Genomic DNA, 23,366 nt, shown 5'->3' on the forward strand with positions numbered 1-23,366 from the left:
AGCCCCTCCCCTCTGAAGGGAGGGAGGAGTATGAATTCACTCAAGGTCACATGGATTCTAGGGTGTAATGGGGCAGAGAAAGCTTATTTCAGAGGTTCTTTCTTAACCTGCCCGTACACAACGTTTCTCTCTAGTGGCACGGCTACTTACAGAGAGGTTTTTTTCCCAGCTTCTCATAAATGAAGGTCTTTTCTTCTGCCTGTTTTTTTCTTTTGTTACTGTGTCCAAAATCCCATTGTAACCTGTTCTGATCCTTGGGGCAATGACAGTCCTGACTTTGGCTTCCTTCACAAAAGGAGATGCTTGGTTCAACAAATGACTGATTTGGGGAAGGGGAGGTCCCCTTTGGCGTAACCCTTCTGTGATCATCCTGCACACTAGCAACTGCAGAGAGACCAGAATGCTTAAGGCTCAGTCCCTCCACTGAGAGCATATCTGGTGCTGCTAGGAGATAAGGAGTGGGGAGGCCATTAGTAGAAGCTATTTAGCAATGTGGGATGGTGTGGGGTATGCCAGGTGCGTGATTCAGACTGTAAGCACTGTGGGAACTCAGGGAGGGAGCCATCAAGGAAGACTTCCTGGGAACAGGAAGGTGGGGTCTTTAAGCTGAATTTGTAATTAGTCCTGAGATCTCTTGGTTCCTGGTTCATGCTACCACTCCACATTAGCTTCATAATTCATTCCAAATATAATCACCTTGGGGCAAGTCTGGGCCTGTGGAGACATTCCAGGGTGTCTCCACTGTCATTTCTCTTGGCCTCATTGCAGGGTATTGGGCCCTAAAGCTGTGATTTTTCCTGGGAGTCTCATCCCCCCTCATCAGAACCGTCCTCAGAAAGCAGTGAGAGCTGTGAGTCCCTCCCCACCCTCCTCCCTACCAGCTGTGGGTGGGGAAGCTGCACTGGGTGGTGTGCAGACAGGGAATCCTGAGCCCTAGTTCCAGCCCCACTACCATCTGGCTCTAGAACTTGTGAAAGCCACTTCATGTTTCTGGTCCCCAGTTTCCCCAGCAGTGAAATATAAAGGTTGGCCTGAAACTAGATGTTCACTTAAGTCTTTTTAATTATTTTATTCTCTGCAGCTTCAGTTTGCCCCACTTTTTATGTAAGAGCTACCCCTCCCAAGGGAGCTATTGCATCCCTTCAACATGGTTCCCACCAGGGGGTAGTGGGGGAGCTATCCCACGAGTCATTTTCTGCATAGAGTGGGATTCCTAACCTATTATTAAAAGGACAGTTTGGGTTTGAACAGAAATCCTTCCAACTGAATCTTTGTATGTTGTAAATGTTAAAAATTTTTAGAACCTTGTCCAGATTTGCTTAAAGTAATAGAATGTAAGGATCAAGTGAGGTTAAGCATCTGAAAGTGCTTAATAATAATACCAGCAGCAACTAATAATTTGCTGAGCGATTGTGTTCCAGGTAATGTTCTGAGTGCTTGCATGTACTCTTCAGAAACAATGAAGTAGGCACTATTATGAACACCCCATTTTACAGTTGAGGAACCTGAGACACAGAGTCATTCACCCAAGGGCAGGTAACTAGAAAATGGTGGAGCTGGGATTTGAACCCAGGCGGCTTTGTAAACTACGAAGCACCAGAGAGATGCCAAAGAATGTTATCACTACTCCTGACTGATGTTTGAGAATTCAGACCGCTTACTTTGAGATTTTCCAGAAAAGGAGTGGCTGGACACCAACCAGGTGGAAAAGCTGGGTTCTTAGGTTCACACTTAGGCAGCAAACGCAACTTTTCTATGATACTAGATGCTGTCTCAGCAGCTCGGTGGGGAGAAACAATTTGCCCAAAGTCAAACTGAAATAGCATCCAAGTTGGAGGTGGACCTAGGTGTCTGTCAACATGACTCTCCCCAGTCAAAGAACATTAGAGCTGGAAGGGATCTTAGAGAGAGACCTACTCATTTCATAAAGGAGAAAACAGAGGCCCAGGGGGAAGCACCGGTAAACAGCTGGAGACATTCGGACGCTCTAAGTAAATGCCTAACTTTACATAAATTCCTTAACTTTTCTGTACCTTTGTTTCCCATCTGTAAAATGAAGGGCTAGGTCGGGGACCTCAAAAATTTCTTCTAGATCCTTCTTTGAATCACATTACAGGATCCAGTGGGGTCCATTTTCTTCTAAGCCATTCTGCTCATGACAGTGGTTGGGCTTAAAAGGCACAAGGCTCTGGAGTTTTCACTTCTTCGGAGTCAGGACACTCTGGGGGAAGCTTCTTTAATATGGTTCCCTTCTACACCACTATAAAGGAGGTTTCTGAGACCTGCAACCAAATGATTTGGAACAGTTCGGCCAAGGTTATCTTTACCTTGGCATTTCTGGCTCATTTTCTTATTTCATTCAACTTGATTCCCCAGTTTCTCGAGTCACAGACTTGACTCTATTTGTAGCCTTTTGTAGAGCTCCGGGGTGGAAGGCAGATGGAGATTTCCCGGCCCTGTGGTCAGGGAGGTGGCGTCGGTCAGTTCTGGAGAAGAGCTGTCAGAACCCATACCCCCCACTCGAGCCCTGGCTCCTAATGCGTCTCTCCATGGCCACCAGCCTCCACTAATACTTAGCTAGTCCCCAACGTACCTGGAGTAGCTTGCTCAGACCCACAGCAAGGAAACCAAGGCTGCAAGAGTGTCCAGGTTCCACAACAATTCAATTCAGTGAGCATGGTGTAAGTACTGCATGCCAGACCCTGCACTGGGCACAGGGCACCAAGAGGAGTGAGATACAGGAATCTCGCTAGAGGAGTTCCTAGCTGCATGAGAAGCTGGGTGATTACTGAGCAGAAGTCAAGTAACTGAATCATGCAAGATGCAGAGATAGCACAGAGGTAAGGTTGGCACCCTCTGAGTATGTTAGGAAAAGATTTTCTGAAGGAGGTGGTATCTGGACTGCATTTGGAAGGACAAATAGGCAGAATGGGTAGGGATTTGGGTCACTTTCTAGAGAGGGTCTCCTGACCCCGTGAATTCAAAGGTTAGCATAACTCAGTTGCTGTCTCTAGGGGCGGTGGTTTATAAACTTCAAAGGTCGCATTAGAACTGATTTGAGTGGAGGGAGCTGGGAGGGCAGGAAATCTGCATCTTTTTAAATAAATGCCTCAGTCTCTCCTTTTCCTAAACTCCTACTCCTGAAACACTCAAGACAGGAGCAGAGCCCAAGGTTGGGAGGTGGGAAAGTATGTGGCACACAAGCAGAAACAAACCCGATGGTGCATTTGAAAGGCACATACATCCCAAGTAGCTGTGAGCAAAGTGCTGGCTTTCAAATGATGGAGAGACCAGGATGAACTTGTTATCTGCTTTGTCTTAAATTCCTGCCTTGCAAATAAGTATTCAAACATAGCTACTTACCAATCTATCTTAACCAACCCGCCCTTCTCTGGGGCTCTCTGCCAGGAATGAGATGAAAGTGAAACGTGGTGTTCTCCCTGTTTCCTCATCCTCTCTTTCTCCTTTCACCCTTCTAGGGTCATCTTCCCACACTCCTCCTACTTTCCTGGGTGAATTCTAACTGATCTTAAGGACCCAATCAAAAAGGCATTTTGTGGGGCTGCCTGGAGATAATTTTTATGATGACTTTTTTTTCACAGTCATAGGAAATCTCAGAAGTATGTAAAGTAGTTTTCTATCCAATCTTTTCTTTATTAGTTGTTGTTTTTATAGAATTGGGATCATACATTTTACAAAGGCATGGGTAAAAGACGGAGCATATGATAGACACATCCCACTTTTCTCCACACCTGGAAACCAACCACTTCATAGTTTTAAATTGTGTGCTTTTGACTAAACATGGTATTATGAACATTTTCACAATGTCATTAAATAATCTTCAAAAAATAAGATTTTAAAAGTATCATATTCCATTGAATGGTTAAACCATTATCTCTTTTCCTGCTTTAAACTATCTCCTATTCCCTATGTTACCTATCCCCATTTTTTCCTACTGTAAATAACACAGTAACGAGCATTGTTATATGTAAATCTTGAGCATGTCTGTGATTAGTCCCATAAGAAAGATTCCTAGTAATGGTATATGCTGGGTTAAAGGGAATGGACATTTTAAAATCATCTAGTGCTGTAGCCTTCCAGAAATTTTGTAATGACCTATGTTTCTTTTTTTTTTTTTGAAATTTATTTTATTTTATTTTTTATACAGGAAGTTCTTATTAGTTATCTATTTTATACATGTTAGTGTATATATGTCAATCTCAATCTCCCAATTCATCCCCCCCCACCCCACGCCCTGCTAAAGATGCACTAAACATTCTTTTTTTTTCACACACACACACTGTATTTTATTTTTATAAGAGATAAATAAACTGACACCAAGCATTGTAAATGGATGACCACAACAAAAGCAACAATGATTGCAATTACCAAACACGAAACACACTCATACTATGTCATAATATTGACATTCAGTCCAGTAATCCTCCACTGTAACAGCTCCTTTACTTTGCTGTGATAATTGATTTGTACATTTTTTGCCTCTGAGTCCTTGTGAGATTTTTTTTTATTCAAACAGAAAGTCACAAAAATTATAATCATCCTCATCAGTTCACTCAGTCCCATGTAATTCATTTTTTTTATCTTGATCTCTTGTTTTTGTATCCAATCAGCAAGCCTGTGTCTTTTGGTTGGAGCATTTAATCCATTCACATTTAAGGGGATTATCGATATGTGTGTTCCTATGACCATGTTCTTAATGTTTTGGGTTTGTTTTTGTACGTCCTTTTCTTCTCTTGTGTTTCCCACTTAGAGAAGTTCCTTTAGCATTTGTTGTAGAGCTGGTTTGGTGGTGCTGAATTCTCTTAGCTTTTGCTTGTCTGTAAAGCTTTTGATTTCTCCATGGAATCTGAATGAGATCCTTGCCCAGTGGAGTAATCTTGGTTGTAGGTTCTTCCCTTTCATCACTTTAAGTATATCATGCCACTCCCTTCTGGCTTGTAGAGTTCCTGCTGAGAAATCAGTTGTTAACCTTATGGGAGTTCCCTTGTATGTTATTTGTCATTTTTCCCTTGTTGCTTTCAATAATTTTTCTTTGTCTTTAATTTTTGCCAATTTGATTACTATGTGTCTCGGTGTGTTTCTCCTTGGGTTTATCCTGTACGGGACTCGCTGAGCTTCCTTGACTTGGGTGGCTATTTCCTTTCCCATGTTAGGGAAGTTTTCGACTATAATCTCTTCAAATATTTTCTCTGGTCCTTTCTCTCTCTCTTCTCCTTCTGGGACTCCTATAATGCGAATGTTGCTGCATTTAATATTGTCTCAGAGGTCTCTTAGGCTGTCTTCATTTCTTTTCATTCTTTTTTCTTTAGTCTGTTCCACAGCAGTGAATTCCACCATTCTGTCTTCCAGGTCACCTATCCGTTCTTCTGCCTCAGTTATTCTGCTATTGATTCCTTCTAGTGTAGTTTTCATTTCAGTTATTGTATTGTTCCTCTCTGTTTGTTTGTTGTTTAATTCTTCTAGATCTTTGTTGTGCAGTTTCTTGCATCTTCTCAATCTTTGCTTCCATTCTTTTTCCAAGGTCCTGGATCATCTTCATTATCATTATTCTGAATTCTTTTTCTTGAAGGTTGCCTATCTCCACTTCATTTAGTTGTTTTTCTGGGGTTTTATCTTGTTCCTTCACCTGGTATATAGCCCTCTGCTTTTTCATCTTGTCTATCTCTCTGTGAATGAGGTTTTTGTTCCACAGGCTGCAGGACTGTGGTTCTTCTTGCTTCTGCTGTCTGCCCTATGGTGGATGAGGCTATCAAGAGGCTTGATGGGAGGGACTGGTGATGGGTAGAGCTGACTGTTGCTCTGGTGGGCAGAGCTCAGTAAAACTTTAATCCACTTGACTGTTGATGGGTGGGGCTGGGTTCCCTCCCTGTTGGTTGTTTGGCCTGAGGCCACCCAACACTGGAGCCTACCTGGGCTCTTTGATGGGGCTAATGACAGACTCTGAGAGGGCTCACGCCGAGGAGTACTTCCCAGAATTTCTGCTGCCAGTGTCCTTGTCCCCATGGTGAAACAGAGCCACCCCCTGCCTCTGCAGGGGACTCTCCAACACTAGCAGGTAGGTCTGGGTCAGTCTCCACCGGGGTCACTGCTCCTTCCCCTGGGTCCCGATATGCACACTACTTTGTGTGTGCCCTCCAAGAGTGGAGTCTCTGTTTCCCCCAGTCCTGTTGAAGTCCTGCAATCAATTCCCACTCGGCTTCAAAGTCTGATTCTCTAGGAATTCCTCCTCCCGTTGCCGGACCCCCAGGTTGGGAAGCCTGACATGGGGCTCAGAACCTTCACTTCAGTGGGTGGACTTCTGTGCTATAAGTGTTCACCAGTCTATGAGTCACCCACCCACCAGTTATGGGATTTGATTTTACTGTGATTGATTGTGACCCTCCTACCATTTCATTGTGGCTTCTCCTTTGTCTTTGGATGTGGGGTGTCTTTTTTGGTGAGTTCCAGTGTCTTCCTGTCAATGATTGTCCAGCAGCTAGTTGTGATTCTGGTGTTCTGGCAAGAGGGAGTTTGACCTGTGTTTCTTTACAGTACTGACAGTATGTGCTCTTCCTACTCATATCATTGGTTGGTATTATTTATCATTGTCTGTTTGTTTACCTCTTATGGTCTTATTCCTTCTGTCTTGTTTTGGAGCTGACTTTGTAACTCTCCCCTTGTTCTCTGAAGGATGTAGCAGGGTCACAGTGCACCTGATCAGTACTTAGGGAGCACTTCTAACTCCTGACAACTGTATAGTGTAGAACTCCCAATCTGGTCCCCGTAGGAAGCCTTGCAGGTTTCATTTTACAGCATGCAAAACAAAAACAATCTTTTCCTGATTATAAAACACTAAAAAAATAAATTAGTGAGAGTAATAGTAATATAGCTACCCAAAGAAAAACACTAACAACATTTTGAGGTAGATCCTTCCAGACATTTCATTCTGTTTTTGTGCATTGAGTGTTAATTACCCAAATGAGACCAAGTTAACTAGTCTATTTCATAATTTTTAATATCTTTCTTGTCAATAAATTAAAATTTAGAAGGACAGTATAGTTTAGTAGTTAAAAGCATGGACCCTGCAGCCCTCTGCCTGGGTTAAAATCCCACTCTGCCTATTTACTCACTTTGAGACCTTGAACAAGTCACTTAACTTCTTCTCTGTGCCTCAGTTTCTAGAACTGTCAAAAGGAGATAATAATTATTCCTATCTTATATGAGCATTGTGAAGATTAAATGAGCTACTATATAAGACAGAAAACTTAATAATATTCTGTGTTGACACAACTGTATTAGCTATTAGTGTTTATATAATATACATATTTTTAAATATCTATTTATTTTGTAAATATAGAATTACAGAAGTAATAAGTAATTTTCATTATAGAATATGAAAACATTACAGAAATAAATAATGTGCAACTTAGTTCATATGCACCAAAATCTGTCCATGTGCACAATATATACACCAAACCATTATTTAAACTGTGGTTATCTAAGATAATAGAATTATGGGGGACTAACTTTCACTGCTTTTTTTAATGTATAATTTTCTAAATCGAAATAGTTTCATCTTATTAATATGTTTTTTATAAGCTTCTACATATACACACTATTTTGTAATTTTTTTTCTTACTTGGTCATATAAGTTAGACATCTTCCATGTCAGTGCTAGATTAATTTTCCTCATTCTTTTGGACAACTGCACGATATTCTCCTGCATGGCTGTGCCACAATTTATCTGACCAATTCCTTATTGATAAATTTTTCCTCCATTATTTTTGCTATTACAAACAATGCTTCAGTGAACATCTTTCCATGTACATCTATGTGCACTAATGTGAGGGTTTTTATAGGAGAAATTCCTAGAAGTGGAACTACTGGCTCAGTGAGTATATAGGTTTTTAAGGGTATTTCAAACTCATTGCCAAATTGCCCTTGACAAATGTCATACCAATTTAAACTCCCACCAGCAGTGTATAACACTGCTTGTTTTCCCACACAATGATGAGTATCACACAACAATGTGTATCATCCTATGCTTTCATCTTTGTCAGTCTAATAAGTGTAATGGTATTTCTTTGTCGTTTTAATTTTCTTTTAATGGTGGTGAAGTTAAAACTATTTCCATATGTTCAGTGATCATTTGTGTTGCTTATGAAAATTGCCTGCTCATTGTCAATTATTGACATGTTTGACTTCCTCTTTTTTGTCTTTTTCTTTAACCTCTTTATTGGAGTATAACTGCTTTACAATGGTGTCTTAGTTTCTGCTTTATAACAAAGTGAATCAACTATACATGGACATATATCCCCATATCTCCTCCCTCTTGTGTCTCCCTCCCACCCTCCCTATCCCACCCCTCTAGGTGATCTTTTGTGTCTTATTGATTTGTAAGTACTTTATAATATTCATTATAGTAAATCTCTGTCTAGTATACATGTTGCATATATTTTCCCTGCTTAATGGATTTTTTTCAACGCTTTTTTCTCTCTTCTTCAAATTGGATAATTTCTACTGATCTGTCTTCAAGTTTGCTGACTCTTCCCTCTGTTTTCTCTATTCTGCTAGTAAGCCATCCATTGAATTATTTAATTCCAGATATTGGTCTTTTTCCCAGTTAAAATTTTCCATTTGGTTCATTTTTTCATATTTTCTATTTTGCTGCTAAGAGGCCCCCTCTTTTCATTTGTTATGATCATATTTTCCTTTATTACACTGAGAATAGTTATCATAACAGCTTTAAAGTCTTTATCCAATAATGCCAACACCTGGATTATCTAAGGGTTAGTCCCTGTTGATTGTCTTTTACCTTGAGGACAAGCTACACTTTTCTGGTTCTTTGTATGTTGAGTAAATTTGGATTGTCTCCTGGACATTGGCTTCTTCTTGATTCTACATTTTGTCTTAGCAGTCTACCTGAGGTAGACTCAAACTGCAAATTCTATCTCACCTATGGTGGGCAGCAGCCCAAATTTCAGTTCATTTTTTGAATTTTTAGCTGGACTACTTATAGTTTGCTTCATATACGCCTAGCTCAGAGGTCACCCAGAAGCTTAGGCAGAGTTTATATACAAATCTGGGTCCCCCTTTCTGATTCTTTCCTTTCTAAGACTTCCCCTTCACTCTCTAGCAACCCTGGTTAACCCAGGCTCAGTTTCTTATCTCCCCAGGTCAGAAAGATGTAGGCTGTCTGTTGGAGTTTTTACTGCCCTGCACTTTACCTCAACTGCAACCTGTCCTTAGGGCGCCAAAGTACAACTTGCTCCATGCTGGCCCCTTCCTAAAAGTTTTGGCACCCTCTCAAAATCCTCCTGCTTTCTTTACTCTCAGCTGTCTTTTGTATTTTTTTCCCCAGTTTATTGTTTTCTACAGAAAGGACTGTCTATTATGAGCTTATTCCCATGCTGGAAACAGAACTATAGTTTGTTTCTTTGTTTTTTTGGTATATGCGAGTTTAATATTTTTACCTAGTCACATTTATCATTCAGAAGTTGGTTCTCTGCTTAAAACTATCTTCTCCAACTCATGAGTATAACAAAATTTTTTTTCAAGTTGGATAGAACTTGAATTTATGTCAGACTTACTTACATTTTCTTCTAAGTTGGACTCAAAACTGCCAAGCCAATGTTTATGTAGTTGCTGTGAGATTGGAGAAGGGGAGAGTAGAGGGCAGAATCAAGAATGCATAAAGCTTTGGTTAACTGGTTATACCTGCTGAGGGAGAAGACAAATGACTGAGACATATAGATTGGGAGACAAGGGGCTGCCATGGATGAAGAACATTTTAAGACTGGTATATGTCATTCTTCAATCCGGACCTCAGCCCAAGGGCTTTGTGGCTCTTAGCCAGACCTGGCACTCTTGCTGCAGCCCCATTCATTTTCACCCCACACGAAATACAGTAGTGTCCCCCAACAGGATGCATAGGAGAAAGCTGTGTGGGTTTGCTTGCTGGATTCTGGCTCTAACCTAGATCTGTTCTGCTCCTCAGAAAGGCAGTAGAACATGGTGGTCAAGGACCTAGGTTTTGGAGTTAGGCATACCTGGGTCCAAACTTTGACTCTGGCATTGTTAGCTGCTTAACTTCTCTGAGCCTCAGTTTCCTCTTTTAAGAGATGTGCATAAAAATAGTCCCATTTAACAGTGCTGTGAGAATTTAAGTGCGACAATGCTTGCCAAGGTCTAGCACAATATCTGGCACAGAGTAAACTCGCTTGATGAGTATCAGGGTGCTGCACTGTCAGATCAGAGATGTGGTGTTTTGCCACTCCTCTGCTGTGTGGCCTTGGCCAAACTCTGTAGTCTGTGGTTCTGTCTGCAGGAATTTCCACGTCTGGAATGAAGGCTGGTTTGCACGGACTGACCTAAGCCAATCATACAGTGGATGGCAGGTTCTGGACGCCACCCCCCAGGAAAGGAGCCAAGGTAACCAACCCTCTGATGGCCCCCTTCTCTGGGTTTGGCTCTAAGTCATGACCTCTCGATTCTTTATAGTGGTGGACAGCGGCACAGCAAGGTCACCCAAATCCTCTCTACCTCCAGAGGGAAAGGAGGGATTAAAACAAAACTATTTGGAAAGTAGATTTCCCTCCTAACTTTCTTGGTTCAGGCTGCTATTAAAATGACTGCCATACCTGCACTCACATGGCTGCTGCAGAGGCCCTGGCACATGCCCTGCAGCAAGGGAAAGGAGCCGTCCCCTGCCAGCCATGATTCTCCTGCACCACCTCTGGTAGCCCATCCCTCCCAGCACAGAAAGCTTCCAGGTCCCCATTGCCTTGGGACTTAACCCAAATTCCCTGGCTCAGCTCCAGATCTCCGTGATCACGGCCCCCATCACCTCTCTCACCTTCACACGTGTCCCCTGCCAGACCGAGCTCTCCACGCAGGCTGGCCCGGCCCCATCCCTGTGCTCCCACCTCTGGCCACTCTCCCATCAGAGCTTGGGTCTCAGGCTCTCCAGGAACCTTTCCCCTTCCCTCCCCTGACCTCCAGAGCATTCCTGTCCGTTACCCTCATTTTCAGTTGTTTCTTTCAAACTTAAAAAAAATCATAAAGGTCATATAGGCACACGGCTTAAAAAAAATTCAAATCATTCTAAAAGGACTTACAATGAAAATGAAGTCTTACTCCCTTCCCCAACTGCAGCGTCTCTACCAGAAGCAAGGAACGTTAGATTTGGGGAACTTGGGTGTGAGGAGGGTGACCTTCCAGATATTTTCTAGGTCACTATTCAACCTTTTCACCGCAACCCATTAGCAGCTATAAAATCAAGTTAATGTGTTGTGACCATCATTTTAAGAAATGAAATAGAATATCATGGAAAGGGGTGGGGAAAAGGAAAGGAAAAGAAAATATCAGGGTGCATTGGACATTAAGACTAAGAATTGTCCTGTGGAATTTTTGTTTCAGGGTCATATATGTGCCATGATGAATGATTTGCAGAGTAGAAAAGAGGCAGCCCTGAGCACAAGACAGCAAGACTTTCCCCTTTAGTAAACAGACTGAGGGCAGTGGGTCAGCACAAATTATGCACCCACAGAATACAGGATTGGGCCGTCTTCTGTGGAGGTGGAGTCTCACCAGAGCGCTATTGCAGAAGATAACAATAGCCCCGGAGTGTCCTGCTGAGTGCCCCAAGAAGGGGGCAGACTGTTGGGGTTGAAGGAGTTTGGCGGGGTAGAGGCAGGGGAGTTGGGTGGTCATGGGTGGCCCCCAGAGGAGCAGGCCATGGGGTGTACTGTTGCAGATGGGCCTGGGTTTGGCATGTATCCAACCTCTGCACCCTGGCCCCCAGGGGTGTTCCAGTGCGGCCCTGCTTCAGTCGTCGCTCTCCGAGAGGGTAATGTGGACTGGGACTACGACATGCCCTTCATCTTTGCTGAGGTTAATGCCGACCGCATCACATGGATCTACGATGCCTGGACCGGCGCCCTGAAGAAGAATTTCTCAAACACTCACACCATCGGCAAAAATATCAGTACCAAGGCGGTGGGCAGCAACTCTCGCATGGATGTCACTGAAAACTACAAGTACCCAGAAGGTAGGAGGGCGTGTGGATGGGCTGTGCCACCCAGGGCTTAACGGTGGGAAGACAGCTCTGAGGTGGAGAAGGAAAAATTGCTCATACTCCTTCCGCATTGTCAGCCAATTCTGCCTGAATGGTAGGACTGCTCCCTGGCATCTAATGCCCAGCTCCCCAGACTGTTTCCCGTGGGAACAGAACCGTCATGAAAAGACACTGTACCACTGGGAATTGGCCATAGGACTCAGGCAGCTGCCAGTCCAGCTCATCTCCAGCTGTGTCCCTTTGCCAATTACACGACTGGGATGACAGCCCCACGATTGAACATCACAGGGAGAAACATGGCCCCCACGAGAGACCCCCCGAGGACCTCTCAGTCAGCCCACTCCCCTAGCCTCTAAGAAACACAGGCAGGAAACATTCTCTGAAAAAAGAAATGGACAGTCCCCCAAGATGTGGGCACTGCTTCGTCTGCTTCAGAGGCCTCCCCAAAAGCCAGATGAGGTGGGCTTACACCATGAGGACAATGCCCGAGTCCCTGAAATCTTCAGCATCCACATGAGTGCTGGTCTCCCTAAAGTCACCTAGAAGCCTAATTGCTACGAGGCCACCTTTAACACAAATTACATTTGTTGCTCTATTTAGGAAGTTGCTTTCAGAGTCAGAGACTTATCTCTTTGAGGAGTCTCAATAGTGACCAAAGTTGTACATTTGAAGGTGATGTTCATTTTTAGAAAGAGGCAAAAGTGAATTAATGCTTGCTCTAGCAGGCCAATCACTCCTTAATGGGGTCAACATGTCACTCTTTCTAAAATACTTTGAAATAGTTCTTTCAGCTGATCCTCACTGTTGGTTCTGAGGTGTCAAGAAAAGTGCTCTCATGAAGGTGCCCACGTGCCCCCAACGTGAACCCCACAGCTCCATACCCTGCTGACTGCTGTTGTTGGGTGCCATTTACAGAAGAGGAAAGCTGAGCAGGGGAGTGGGCTCCAAGCCCAGGTGGCTGAACCTCTGGGTGTGGTATTTGTGGCCATTTTGAGGCACGACTCTAGGGTGATGAGATTGGTGCCCTCAGTTGGACCCCAGCCCACCTATGTAGGCCATTCCCCCCAGCTGGGGTCAGATGGCCTTTCTCTCAGTCAGTAAACATGTACTGAGACCTCCCCAAGTGCCCACCCACGCTTGGCTCTGGGAGGCCAGGAAGCATTCCGCAGATGAGCCCCTGCCCCTGCAGAGCTCACAGGCCAGGGGGACAGGCCGGTGTGTGACAAGAATTCTCAACAGTGTCATGATGTAGAAACAAGAGTAGGGGCCAAGGAAAAGATAACCCCGGGCAGGAGGTGAACTCCATCCTACCCCTCATAACCGTGCAACCTCAAGCAGGATGCTTAGCCTCTCTGATCCCTCGTTTTCTCACCTGTAAAATGAGAAGAGCGAGGCCTATCTTCAGTGGGATTTAAATGAGCTAGTGTACAGAAAGTGCCAAGGGCAGTGCCCGGCACATAGTGAGGGCTTAATAAATAGTGATGATTTTTGTCAACTTGAACATCTGCAACCTCATTGGAATGACCTCCCAGAGGGACTTCTGAAGTGCACTGTTTACACGGTTGTGTGATTCTGTGGGGTTCCTTACCTGACTGTCACACCTTGATTCTGCTTCTTGGGGGCTCTGGCTGTCCCAGCCAAACCTCCTGAGAAATGGGAAGGGGCCACGGCCAGGTTGTGGGATCCCTGCAGGAGCCCTGGTGATGACCTAGCCCCTGTGTGACAGCAGGGCTGATCACACCGCCTGCTGTTGATCAGTCCTCCTTACCTAATGATTCCAGCTTGTGTCTGATGGCCCCAGGGAGGAAAAGCTCATAAAATGGGCTGCTAAGCATTGGCGCAACAGCAACACCAAGGGAGAAAACAGTAGCAGGAAGCTTGGTCTTGGGTAAGCCTGGCAGGTGACCTATGTAGCTATGTAGGCTCTGAGCCTCATTGTGCATAACACACCTGCTTCAAGGTTCTGGGCACAGAGGCTCAGCTCCCTGCACAGCCATCAGACCTGGGTGTGGACTTACAGCTCAGCTAGAGAATGGGAATGCACCAAAAGGAACCCAGCCCACCAGGAGCCATCAGCCTGGGTAACTGGGCTGCCTGTCTTCTTTTCAGTAAGCTGTGCAGGAGGAACTACTAGACTCAGGTCTCGATTTCTGGGGACTGGCCTTCTTTCTGCCCCTAATTCCCAGATTACCAGTCCCTTGGACCAGTCGCTCCTCCTCTTAGGGCCTTAACTCTAACAGTTGGCCTCTGGGGTCTCTGCCAGTTGTTACATGTAACTTATGGGAAAGACCTCACTAAATTGTAAAGTGCTTCTAATAAGTCATCTGACGCCTTAAAATTTCACAGGTTGGTTGTAAAGCGCTTCTAAGTAAGTCATCTGATGCCTTAAAATTTCACAGGTTGGTTGGGGAAGTTAGGGGGCGGGGGCAAAAGTATGGTCATTCTTTGTGTATCTTTGTCTGTGTTCCTGGAAGGACAATACCTTCTCCTTGATAGTGGGTCTATCTTCAGGTCAGGCAGGGAGCCTTATGTGCACTGTGTGGTCTACCCGGGCTCAGAGACTTGGAGTTGGCTCTTAGCATCCCAGGAGCCGTGATTTTTAGGCCATGATCTTGGCCATTCTCCAGGGACTGTTTATAGCATCACATTCAGCAGCACCCATGACCCAGGTCAGAACCAGAAACCCAACCTGTGGTTCAGCCTTTGTGTTTATGAAACCTGAACTCTCTCGACAATTTAAACTAGTCATAACCTGGAACCACAACAACTGTGGGAAGTTCTCGTCAACTGACATGGACAAAAGTTCCACTCTTCAATTCTCAAAGCATCTTTAGAAACAAAGCAGAATAACATGGTAAACTGGTTTGAAATTTTTTTCAATGAAGTTAACTCTAAATCATAACCATTTTTTCACTTATGAACTTATTGTAATCTTTTTTAGCTCAGTTTTTGTTATTTTTAAATTATCTGTTTTTTCTTTGTCTCACAAAGGACCATTTATCAAAAGAAAGAAGGAAGGAAGAGAGGAAGAGAGGAAAGAAGGAAGGGGGCGATCTAGCCTAATTAGCCTAAGCAAAATATCAAGCCATAGAGTAATTTTATGCACCTTTCCCTACATCTGCATGGAAATTTAGAGCTGATTGGAACAGCTGGGATGTGAGCCTCGTATTAAGGAGGATGAAATGGAGACCTGCAGAGGTCAGACACTTGCTTGAATCAGAATCGTTGGGCAAGCAGCAGAACCAGTGTTAGTTCCAGGCCACCCTTCCAAGCAGGACGCTGTCCTTTGTCCAGGTTGCCACCGCATCCCTGAGGTGCTTCTCTCTTTTCCCACCACACAGGTTCCAGCCAGGAAAGGCAAGTGTTTGAAAAGGCTTTGGGGAAACTTCAACCCTCCATGTCACTTCACGCAACATCTGCAAGAGTCTTTAGTAGAGAGGAACGGCAGCCCAGCATCTCCGGGAAGTTCAAGATCACTGACATACTGACAGTGGGCAAAGAAGTCAACATGGCCCTGATGCTCAGAAACCTAACGGGTGATTCGAAGACAGTGACGGTGAACATGACAGCCTGGACCATCGTCTACAATGGCACACTTGTACACGAGGTGTGGAAGGAGTCCGTCACCCTGTCTCTGGGTCCCAATGAAGGTAACTCATCCTGTAGGTTGCTGGGGTACCATGCACCCAAGGTAGCTGGTATTCTCTTGGGATTGGAGAGTTCCTGTTGGAACCGAGTCAATTGATTAAGGAAGGAACAGCACGTGACCTCTGTGGTCAAGCCTGGGGTTTTGAAGTTTTGGAGGCTGCTATTATGGTGAATAGTGCAAGTCAGTGTGGTGCTAACCCGAATCCTTTTATGCCCTGGGGGAAGAAGGCGGGAGGCTTTGGCAGTTAATAGACACACTGCAAATACCCCTTACAGGTACATACCACATTGCCCAGTGGGCAGAGTACTTCCTTATATATTCGTAGGTACTATCACATTTGACCTTCTAAAAGGACAGATTTCAGTATTCCCTTTTACAGAGGTGGAAACTGAGGCTTGGAGAGATTGTGACTCTCTTAAGAGATTGTGTCATAGCTAGCAGGTGGCAATGCCAAGTCTTGGTCCTAGATTTCCTAATGCTAAATCCAGTGCCACCACCCATTTCCTAGGTTTTATTGCTGCCACCCCTCTCCCATACCAGCTGCCACCCTACCCCACCCCTCCCCACCACGCAATGAATCACTTTCTGAGTTTGACCCTAGAAGGGTTGCAATATACCACAAGGTCTTGAACCCTCTCCAATGTTCCCCCACAGTTGCCAATGGGTGCGTGGAATTTCTTGATTCCCAGCGACAGTGATAGGTTTTCTCGGAGGTCTGAGCCTCTGGGAGGAACCATGACTTTGTACTCCTGGGTAGCATAGACAGGAGGGGACCAAAGTAGAGGAGAGAGAGTCTGGGGCTGTGGAAGGATTAGAATGCAGGTGTGCCCACAGTGGCAAAATCCTTCAAGCTGTTATGAAAAGTCTGGACTTATACAAAGCAGATTGACAAGGGTGGGGTGGCTATTTGCTTCACATAAGGAACTAATAAAAACTGATTAATTACACAGCCCATCTTGAAGGAATTCTGTCTGCAGAGAAACTGCAATACCTCTGTATTACACCTGTCAGAAGGCAGCATCCCTAGCAACCTCTCTTCTGGCAGAATGTAGCAGAAATCTTCCCCATACCAAGAGCAACTGCCTGGCTCTTATTTACCTTCAAAGCTCAAGGGAAGAGCTATTTCTGTAGAGCAAAAATAATTTACGTGAGGTAATGCTTCCTAAAAATCCATACTTCTGCCAGAGGCAGCAGAGTGAAATGGGAAGGAGAGGAAGGAGGCAAGTGAAGTGGTTCTGGAGGCCTGACATCATCACCTACTTTCTGGGCGACACTGTTAAGTCCCCCTCTTTTGCTGAGCCTCAGCGTTCACTGTCCAAGAGGGCAGGACCAGCTGATGCAAGGGCCTGCGTCTCCACATTTGGGGCAGGCTAGGTAAGTCCCTCCAGTGCTAAAAGCAGAGACAGCTCCTTCCTCACAGACTTTCCTCAAGGGGTGTATGACCCTGTGGATGCGGGGGCCCCCCCAGACCACCCAACATGACTGCATAAGGGAGGGGGGAGTGCCCTGCACCCGCTGGAAGGGGAGGACCCTCGCTGCCTGCCCTGTGAGTCAGAGAGGGGCCTTGAAGCTTAGGGAGGAGCCAGATAAAGGGAGGAAAGCTGGGGAAGGCCTTTCCATCTGAGGGGACCTTGTGAGTCAAAGCTTGGAGGTGATAAGGTACCTATTTTGTCAAAAGGACAATGAGAAGCATGGGAGGGAACGTTCTTTTGAGGGGGAGAGTCACGAAGGGCCGTACTGAGGGGTCTGAACTTTATTCTTGAGGCAGCGAGGGGCCGTGGAAGATTTTTGAAGTGACGTGGAAGAAGAGTGACATGATTTGGGGATGGGGGTGGAAGTGCTTCTAAAGCCTATCTTCCGGTGTGTGTGAGTGTCTTGGAAGCAGGGGAGACCAGAAGCGGGGAGGTGGTCCAGATGCTGTTGCCACAGAATCCCAGGCTACTGGATGACCGGGAGGACCCAAGCGCTTATTTAGCCCTGGCTTCCCTTGCTAGTTATTACTGTGTTGTCATCACTACTGTTTTCGTCACTGGGCAATGAGTTAGTACTCGTATTCTTCCCCTGCCCCTTAGAAGGAAACTTGCCCTTCGATATTTTCCAGGACAGAGAGGAGGTTTCAGCCCCTATGAGCCCATCCAGCCAGAGTCCTGGGCTACCCCTGGCCCCTGCTCTGCAGCCTGCATGGAGCAGACAGATGTTTCCCACAGGGCCTGGCAGGGAGGGCTCAGGCAAGCCTGGGCTGCAGATGATCCCAGCCAGCTCGCATCGACTTGGCTTGGCATCAGCTTTTAAGGTTTCGACCCCACTCCCTCTCACTCTGCTCCCTGGCTTCTCCTTCCAGAAATACAGCATCCTGTAAAGATCGCATATGCACTGTACGAGAAGTACCTGAAGGCAGACAACATGATCCGGGCCACAGCCGTGTGCGAGATCAGCGACGAGACCGAGGTGGTGGTGGAGAGGGACATCATCCTGGAAAACCCCACCCTGACCCTGGAGGTAAAGGGGTGCTGAAGGGGTGCCTCTCCAGCCAGCCCAGCCCTCCCAGACTACAGAGAAGGCCCTCCCCTGCTGATGGGCCCAGCTCAGCTCCAGCCTCTGCCAAATGGATCAGTCAAGAGTTCCAATCAGAGTAGCGCCCTTGGGACTTCCCTAGCGGTCCAGTGGTTAGGACTCAGAGCTTTTACTGCAGGGGGCACGGGTTCAATCCCTGGTCAGGGAACTAAGATCCTGCAAGCTGTGGGATGAGGCAAAAAAAAAAGTAGCCTCCTTGCTCCCTGTCTGACAATCTCCACAGGCACGTTGCCCTGTGGCTTCTTTGGTTGCAGCTCTAGACCCGCTGGGGATGCCAGCTGAGGATGGCCAGAGGGGCTCTTCAGCTCACTTGCTCTGGACATCTGCTGTGTCCTGGGCTGTGCCAGGCTTGGGAATCACAGGGGGCCACAAGGGGTGGGTCCTGACTGCAAGAAACCCACAGCCCAGCCCCTGGACACACTTGTAGAGCAAATCCGCAATGGTCAAAACTCATGTGCATCTCCCAACTCTAGACCCCAGAGTTACAGAATTGTGGACTCTTGGAGAACTAGTCTCAAGCTCCCATGTCCTGCCATTTCACATATCAGTAAACTGAGGCCCAGAGAGGAGAAGGGAATTTCCAATTACTGCCAGAGCCAGGGCTAGACCTCAGGCCCTTTCCAGGGCACCCAGCACACCCACAGCCAGCAACAGCATCTTCCCAGTGGTTGAGAATGAGGATGCCTCAGTTTTTGGCTGCAGGCTCTGCTCCCAGGCTCCCTCTCAGGAGCCCAGGCATCTGGGGGCTTGCAGGTTGGCGTGAGGCACTTGGGGCCATTCTGTTCCTTCCTCAGCACTGGGGCTGGAAGTATTTGGCTGACTCCAAGCCTGTCCCTGACCACGCCAACCCCAGCCCAGTGTGGAGGCTGCCAGAGCCAGACAGCACACATCTGAGGGGTGAGAGCCTGGCAGGGAAGGACAGGCAGACGAATGGGTCAGGAAGATGGGGTCTTCCCGTGGGATCCCACAGAGAGCTTCAGGGGTCCTTCCGAGGCTCCTCCCAAGTCTGCTGTACCATCTGCACCAGCGGTCTAGACAGAGATTGCCTTTTAGTTTCCATCGCAGTGCCACTAGCCTCCCTAGCCCCAGATTTCTAGAGTACTTGTGGCTGCCCTAGCCCCACCCTCCCTAAGCTACACCCCAGCTTCAGAGGTTCCTAATGTCAGACAGAGGGCAGGGGGACCCAGGGCACCTGCTCCATGCAGCTAGCCTGCAATAGAGCTCTTTCATTGTCCTGGTTAGTCTAGACTGTTCTTCAGAATGGGGGGAGGGGGGTTGTCCATCACCTCCAGGGCCAGGGAGGGAGGGCCACCCCTGTTGTGGGCCCATCACACTGGTTGTGAAACAGAAACAGCCCCCCACATTGGGCAGGACTAGAACAGAGCTTCTGGGCTCCAGGCTCACCTTCTTTCCTGCCCGCCGAGTTTTCATCCTCAATCCATGATTGTCCCCTGAGTGTAGAAGCTTCTCCTGCTTCCCAGGACATTTCCAAGAAATGCACCCCGTCCCTGTAGAATGACAGGCAGCAAGTGTTGTTTCCCACTCCTCAGGCTGCGAAATGAAACATTCTGCATAAAAATTATCAGTGTTTAAATGAAGTTAGTTTTTCCCCCATTATATTCCCTTATCCAATATCCTCAAACCTGCTTATAGCTTTCTCTTGTATGCAGTACTTTTACTCTACATCTTTTAGACTTCCATATCAAATCAGCTTTGTCTTTCAAGAGAGTGTAACATCTTTTCAAAGGAAATCAGAATACACACAGCCTGGAAATATTCCATCAAAAACTTTCTTATTTAATCTTTTTAAAGGGCATCTGCTCTTTCTTCTTTGGGGCATCTTGGTGTGAATTTGCTCTTATCGCAACCTCTCCTTACTTCAGCCTTCAGAGAATCAAGACAATCTCATCTTGATTGAATGAATCAATGCATAGCTCACTCAGAGCAGGGCACGTGGGTGATCTGTATGAAAAGAGAATAATTTGGGTAAAATCCTATTATCTTACTTGACGCTGATCGGGAGTAGGTATTGAACACTTTAGAACCAGACCATACAATCTGAACTTTGTTCCAAAGGGTGATGTCCTTCACGTTGGCCCATGACCTACTGACAATCAGACACAGTCTTCTGGTGGCTCTTATCCTCTTCTTTGGGTGCATGCAGAGATTTAGGTCAATAGGACGGGGTGATAAGCAGCAATAAAGAAAAGAAAACAAATACACGAAAATCTCAAATTGAATATCAGCGTGAAGGATATGGCATCGTTTATGTACCCTTGTGTCCCAATGGCATAAAATTATGCTTCACTCTTCAAATCGTGTCATACACTTAAATGAGTTCCATGGGAGAAATTACGGTATAGATCATGGTCTCTAAAATGTTTCAATTATGCACAAATTATTAGCAGGCATTGCAGGGTCTAGCAAGAAGAGCAAATGGCTCTGGAACCAGAAAGGCCTCGGTTATTGAATCAACCTGAACTGCAGATTTATCACTGTAAAATGATTGCAGTGAGAATTGGTGGCAAGAAAAAAAAAAAACACCAAATGAACAAAAAGTAGCGGCCTCTAACAGAGAAAAGAAATCCACCAGTCACCCAGTTTCTGTTTCTGTTTCCAAAACGCCTTCTTCTGCATCCATGATCTCATTTGGTCCCTTGTAGCCCAGGGAGGGAGGAGGGGAGGGATCAGCCCTCTTTATCAGCGTGAGAGTCAAGGCCCAGGGAGACGACGTATCTGCCCAGGCTCGGCGGCTTATCAGCAGGAGCACAAGGTTTCATCTTTGGGAGCAAATAGTCCAGGGTGCTCCTCTGACCAGAAACCTAGGTTTCTCCAGCCCGTGATCAAGGACCCTGTGCAGACCACATGTGGCACGTCCTCGGAAGTGGCGGCTGCCCTTCCTGAGATGAACTAAGAAAGGGCCCGTGAACCTGGCTGGGAATTCAAGCCCTCTCAGCCACTGCGATGTGCTGCTTCTCTTCCACGCCTGGGTGTCCTGTCTGTATCCTGGGGATGACAGCAATTTCCTAGGAACCCCCTGCATGGATGTCACTGGAACTTAGGAGGAATAAACCTCCTAAGGATCGTTATCCTCCCTACCTTTGTCCTCAGCAACATCCTCCCCATCACCAAGCCTCCGGCGCAGCCCCGTCGGCTCTCATCAAGGGCAGATGAAATGAACAGCCCAGCCCTGACTCTGTCAACCCCTCTCCCCACAGGTGCTGGACCAGGCCCGCGTGCAAAAGCCTGTGACTGTGCAGATTCTCTTCTCCAACCCGCTGGATGAGCTGGTGAAGGACTGCAAGCTGATAGCGGAGGGGAGCGGCCTGCTGCAGGGCACCCTCGAGATCGAGTGAGTCCCAGGCTGAGGGTCCAGTGTGGGATGGTGGGAGCGGAGGCAGAGGGGCCCTCCCCAGAGCCCGGGGCAGGGCAGACAGAACTCCTCTAGCCTCTGAACCTGGGAATCTGCACATAGGGATACACGTTTGCATTTGGTTTGGGGGTTCACCAAACTTGAACTCAAGGGAAGTCCACGTCACCAGAGCTTGGAGCTGGTCCTCATATTTGGGAGATCATGGGATCCACCCACTGCCCCTTCCCCTGCTGAGGGGTCCCAGAGCTGAAGGGGTTTGATGACCCAGGGTGGCAGCTAGAGGGAGCTGAAGGAGCAGTGACCTTGACCAGAGCAGAACTTGAGGCCTCACGCTGACTCCTGCCTTTCCCCATCAGCATGCCAAACCTGAGCCCCAGAGAGCAGTCCCAAGTGGATTTTGAGATCCTGCCCACCCGGAGTGGCACCAAGCAGCTCCTCGTCAACCTCTCCTGCAACAAGTTCTCCGCGATCAAGGGCATGCTGCCCATCAAAGTGGTCGAGTGAAGGGCCCAGGTGGCCCCATAAAAACTGGGGAACAGGGAGCAGGCAGGGCTCACCTGTGGAGTGAGCCCCCTGCCCACCCACACTGTCCAGCCTGGGAAACTCACTCCATCCCCCAAGGTGGCCTGGACTCGGACCTCCAGGCTCCAGCACACACCCCTCCCTTGCTCCCAGGCTGGGCTGGTTTCACCCTGGCCCGCAGCTTGATCACTTTTGCACGTTCCCCAAGCTTCTCCTCAACACCGCCCACTCTGTGAGCTCCATGACCCTGCTCAGCCCTTATACCCTCAGTGCTGTGGGCATGGAGCGACACCTGACCCAGCGGCTCTCCAAATGGATACAGGGGGAGAAGATGGTCTGGACTGTTTGCTGATCCCCAGCCTGCAGTTGGCACATTCCTGCTCCTCTCTTAGGCCACTATGGAGGTGGGGGGATGATGGTTAGCCATCTGTTGTAACACTCACAACCGCACCCTCAAAATAAATGTTAAAAAGAGCGCGATCACACAGCACTCACTTTACAGGACTGCTGCTTCAACTCAGGTGGTGGAGAAGGAGAGAGGGGGGCTGGGGCCATGTCCTTCTGGAGAACAGATGGCCTTGGGGAGGCCGTGCTCTCTATGTTCCAGTGTCCAAGAAGAGTGGGCTTGTTCTGTATGGCTCCAAGTGCAAAACTAGGGAGATGTTTCAAATCAGTTTAGGAAACCTCTCTAAGATGACGTCCAAAAAGTGATTGGCTGCCTTGGAGCAGGCAGGGAGCGCCTTGGAGGGAGCGCCTTGTCCAGGCAGGCTTCGGGCACTCTCTGTGTAGCCAGGCAAACTCTTCCAGGGTCTCTACAGGCGTCAGGGTGAGAAGGGACTTCAAAATCTTCACTGGAACCCTTTCACAGAGCAGGTGTGGGTGGTGGCCCAACCTCTGCTCACACTGCACTCGCCCCAACTTGTGCCACACTCCTCCTCTTGCAGCCAGAGCCCTGCTAACTCCACCAGAACCTTCTCTGCCTTCACACATGCTCTCAGGGTTCCTCAGTCTTTGCCCCTTGAAATACCCGAAGCAGATCCCAGAGCTTTCCGTCACTGGTGCTGACTAACCCCATTTTGGCAATCATGCCTCCCTGTTTGGATATAAGGGACCAGTCCAACCTACACAGAAGCTTCAGCCTCACAACCAGTTCAAAGCTTCTGCCCTATGCT

General features: G+C 46.9%; 1 protein-coding gene across 1 annotated transcript in view; it reads left to right on the forward strand.

Annotated features, from left to right (window-relative positions):
- The window catches only part of TGM3 (transglutaminase 3), a 42,183-nt gene extending 19,505 nt beyond the window's left edge, over window positions 1-22,678 (forward strand). The window contains exons 8-13 of the mRNA XM_060031108.1: window positions 10,328-10,431; window positions 11,804-12,049; window positions 15,418-15,726; window positions 18,067-18,224; window positions 21,518-21,651; window positions 22,029-22,678. Coding sequence (XP_059887091.1) covers window positions 10,328-10,431; window positions 11,804-12,049; window positions 15,418-15,726; window positions 18,067-18,224; window positions 21,518-21,651; window positions 22,029-22,176 — 1,099 coding nt within the window. The 3' untranslated portion in view covers window positions 22,177-22,678. The remainder of the gene's footprint in view (window positions 1-10,327; window positions 10,432-11,803; window positions 12,050-15,417; window positions 15,727-18,066; window positions 18,225-21,517; window positions 21,652-22,028) is intronic.
- Window positions 22,679-23,366: the final 688 nt, after the last annotated feature.

The sequence above is a fragment of the Delphinus delphis genome, chromosome 15 (genome assembly GCF_949987515.2).
Source record: "Delphinus delphis chromosome 15, mDelDel1.2, whole genome shotgun sequence".
NCBI lineage: Eukaryota > Metazoa > Chordata > Mammalia > Artiodactyla > Delphinidae > Delphinus > Delphinus delphis.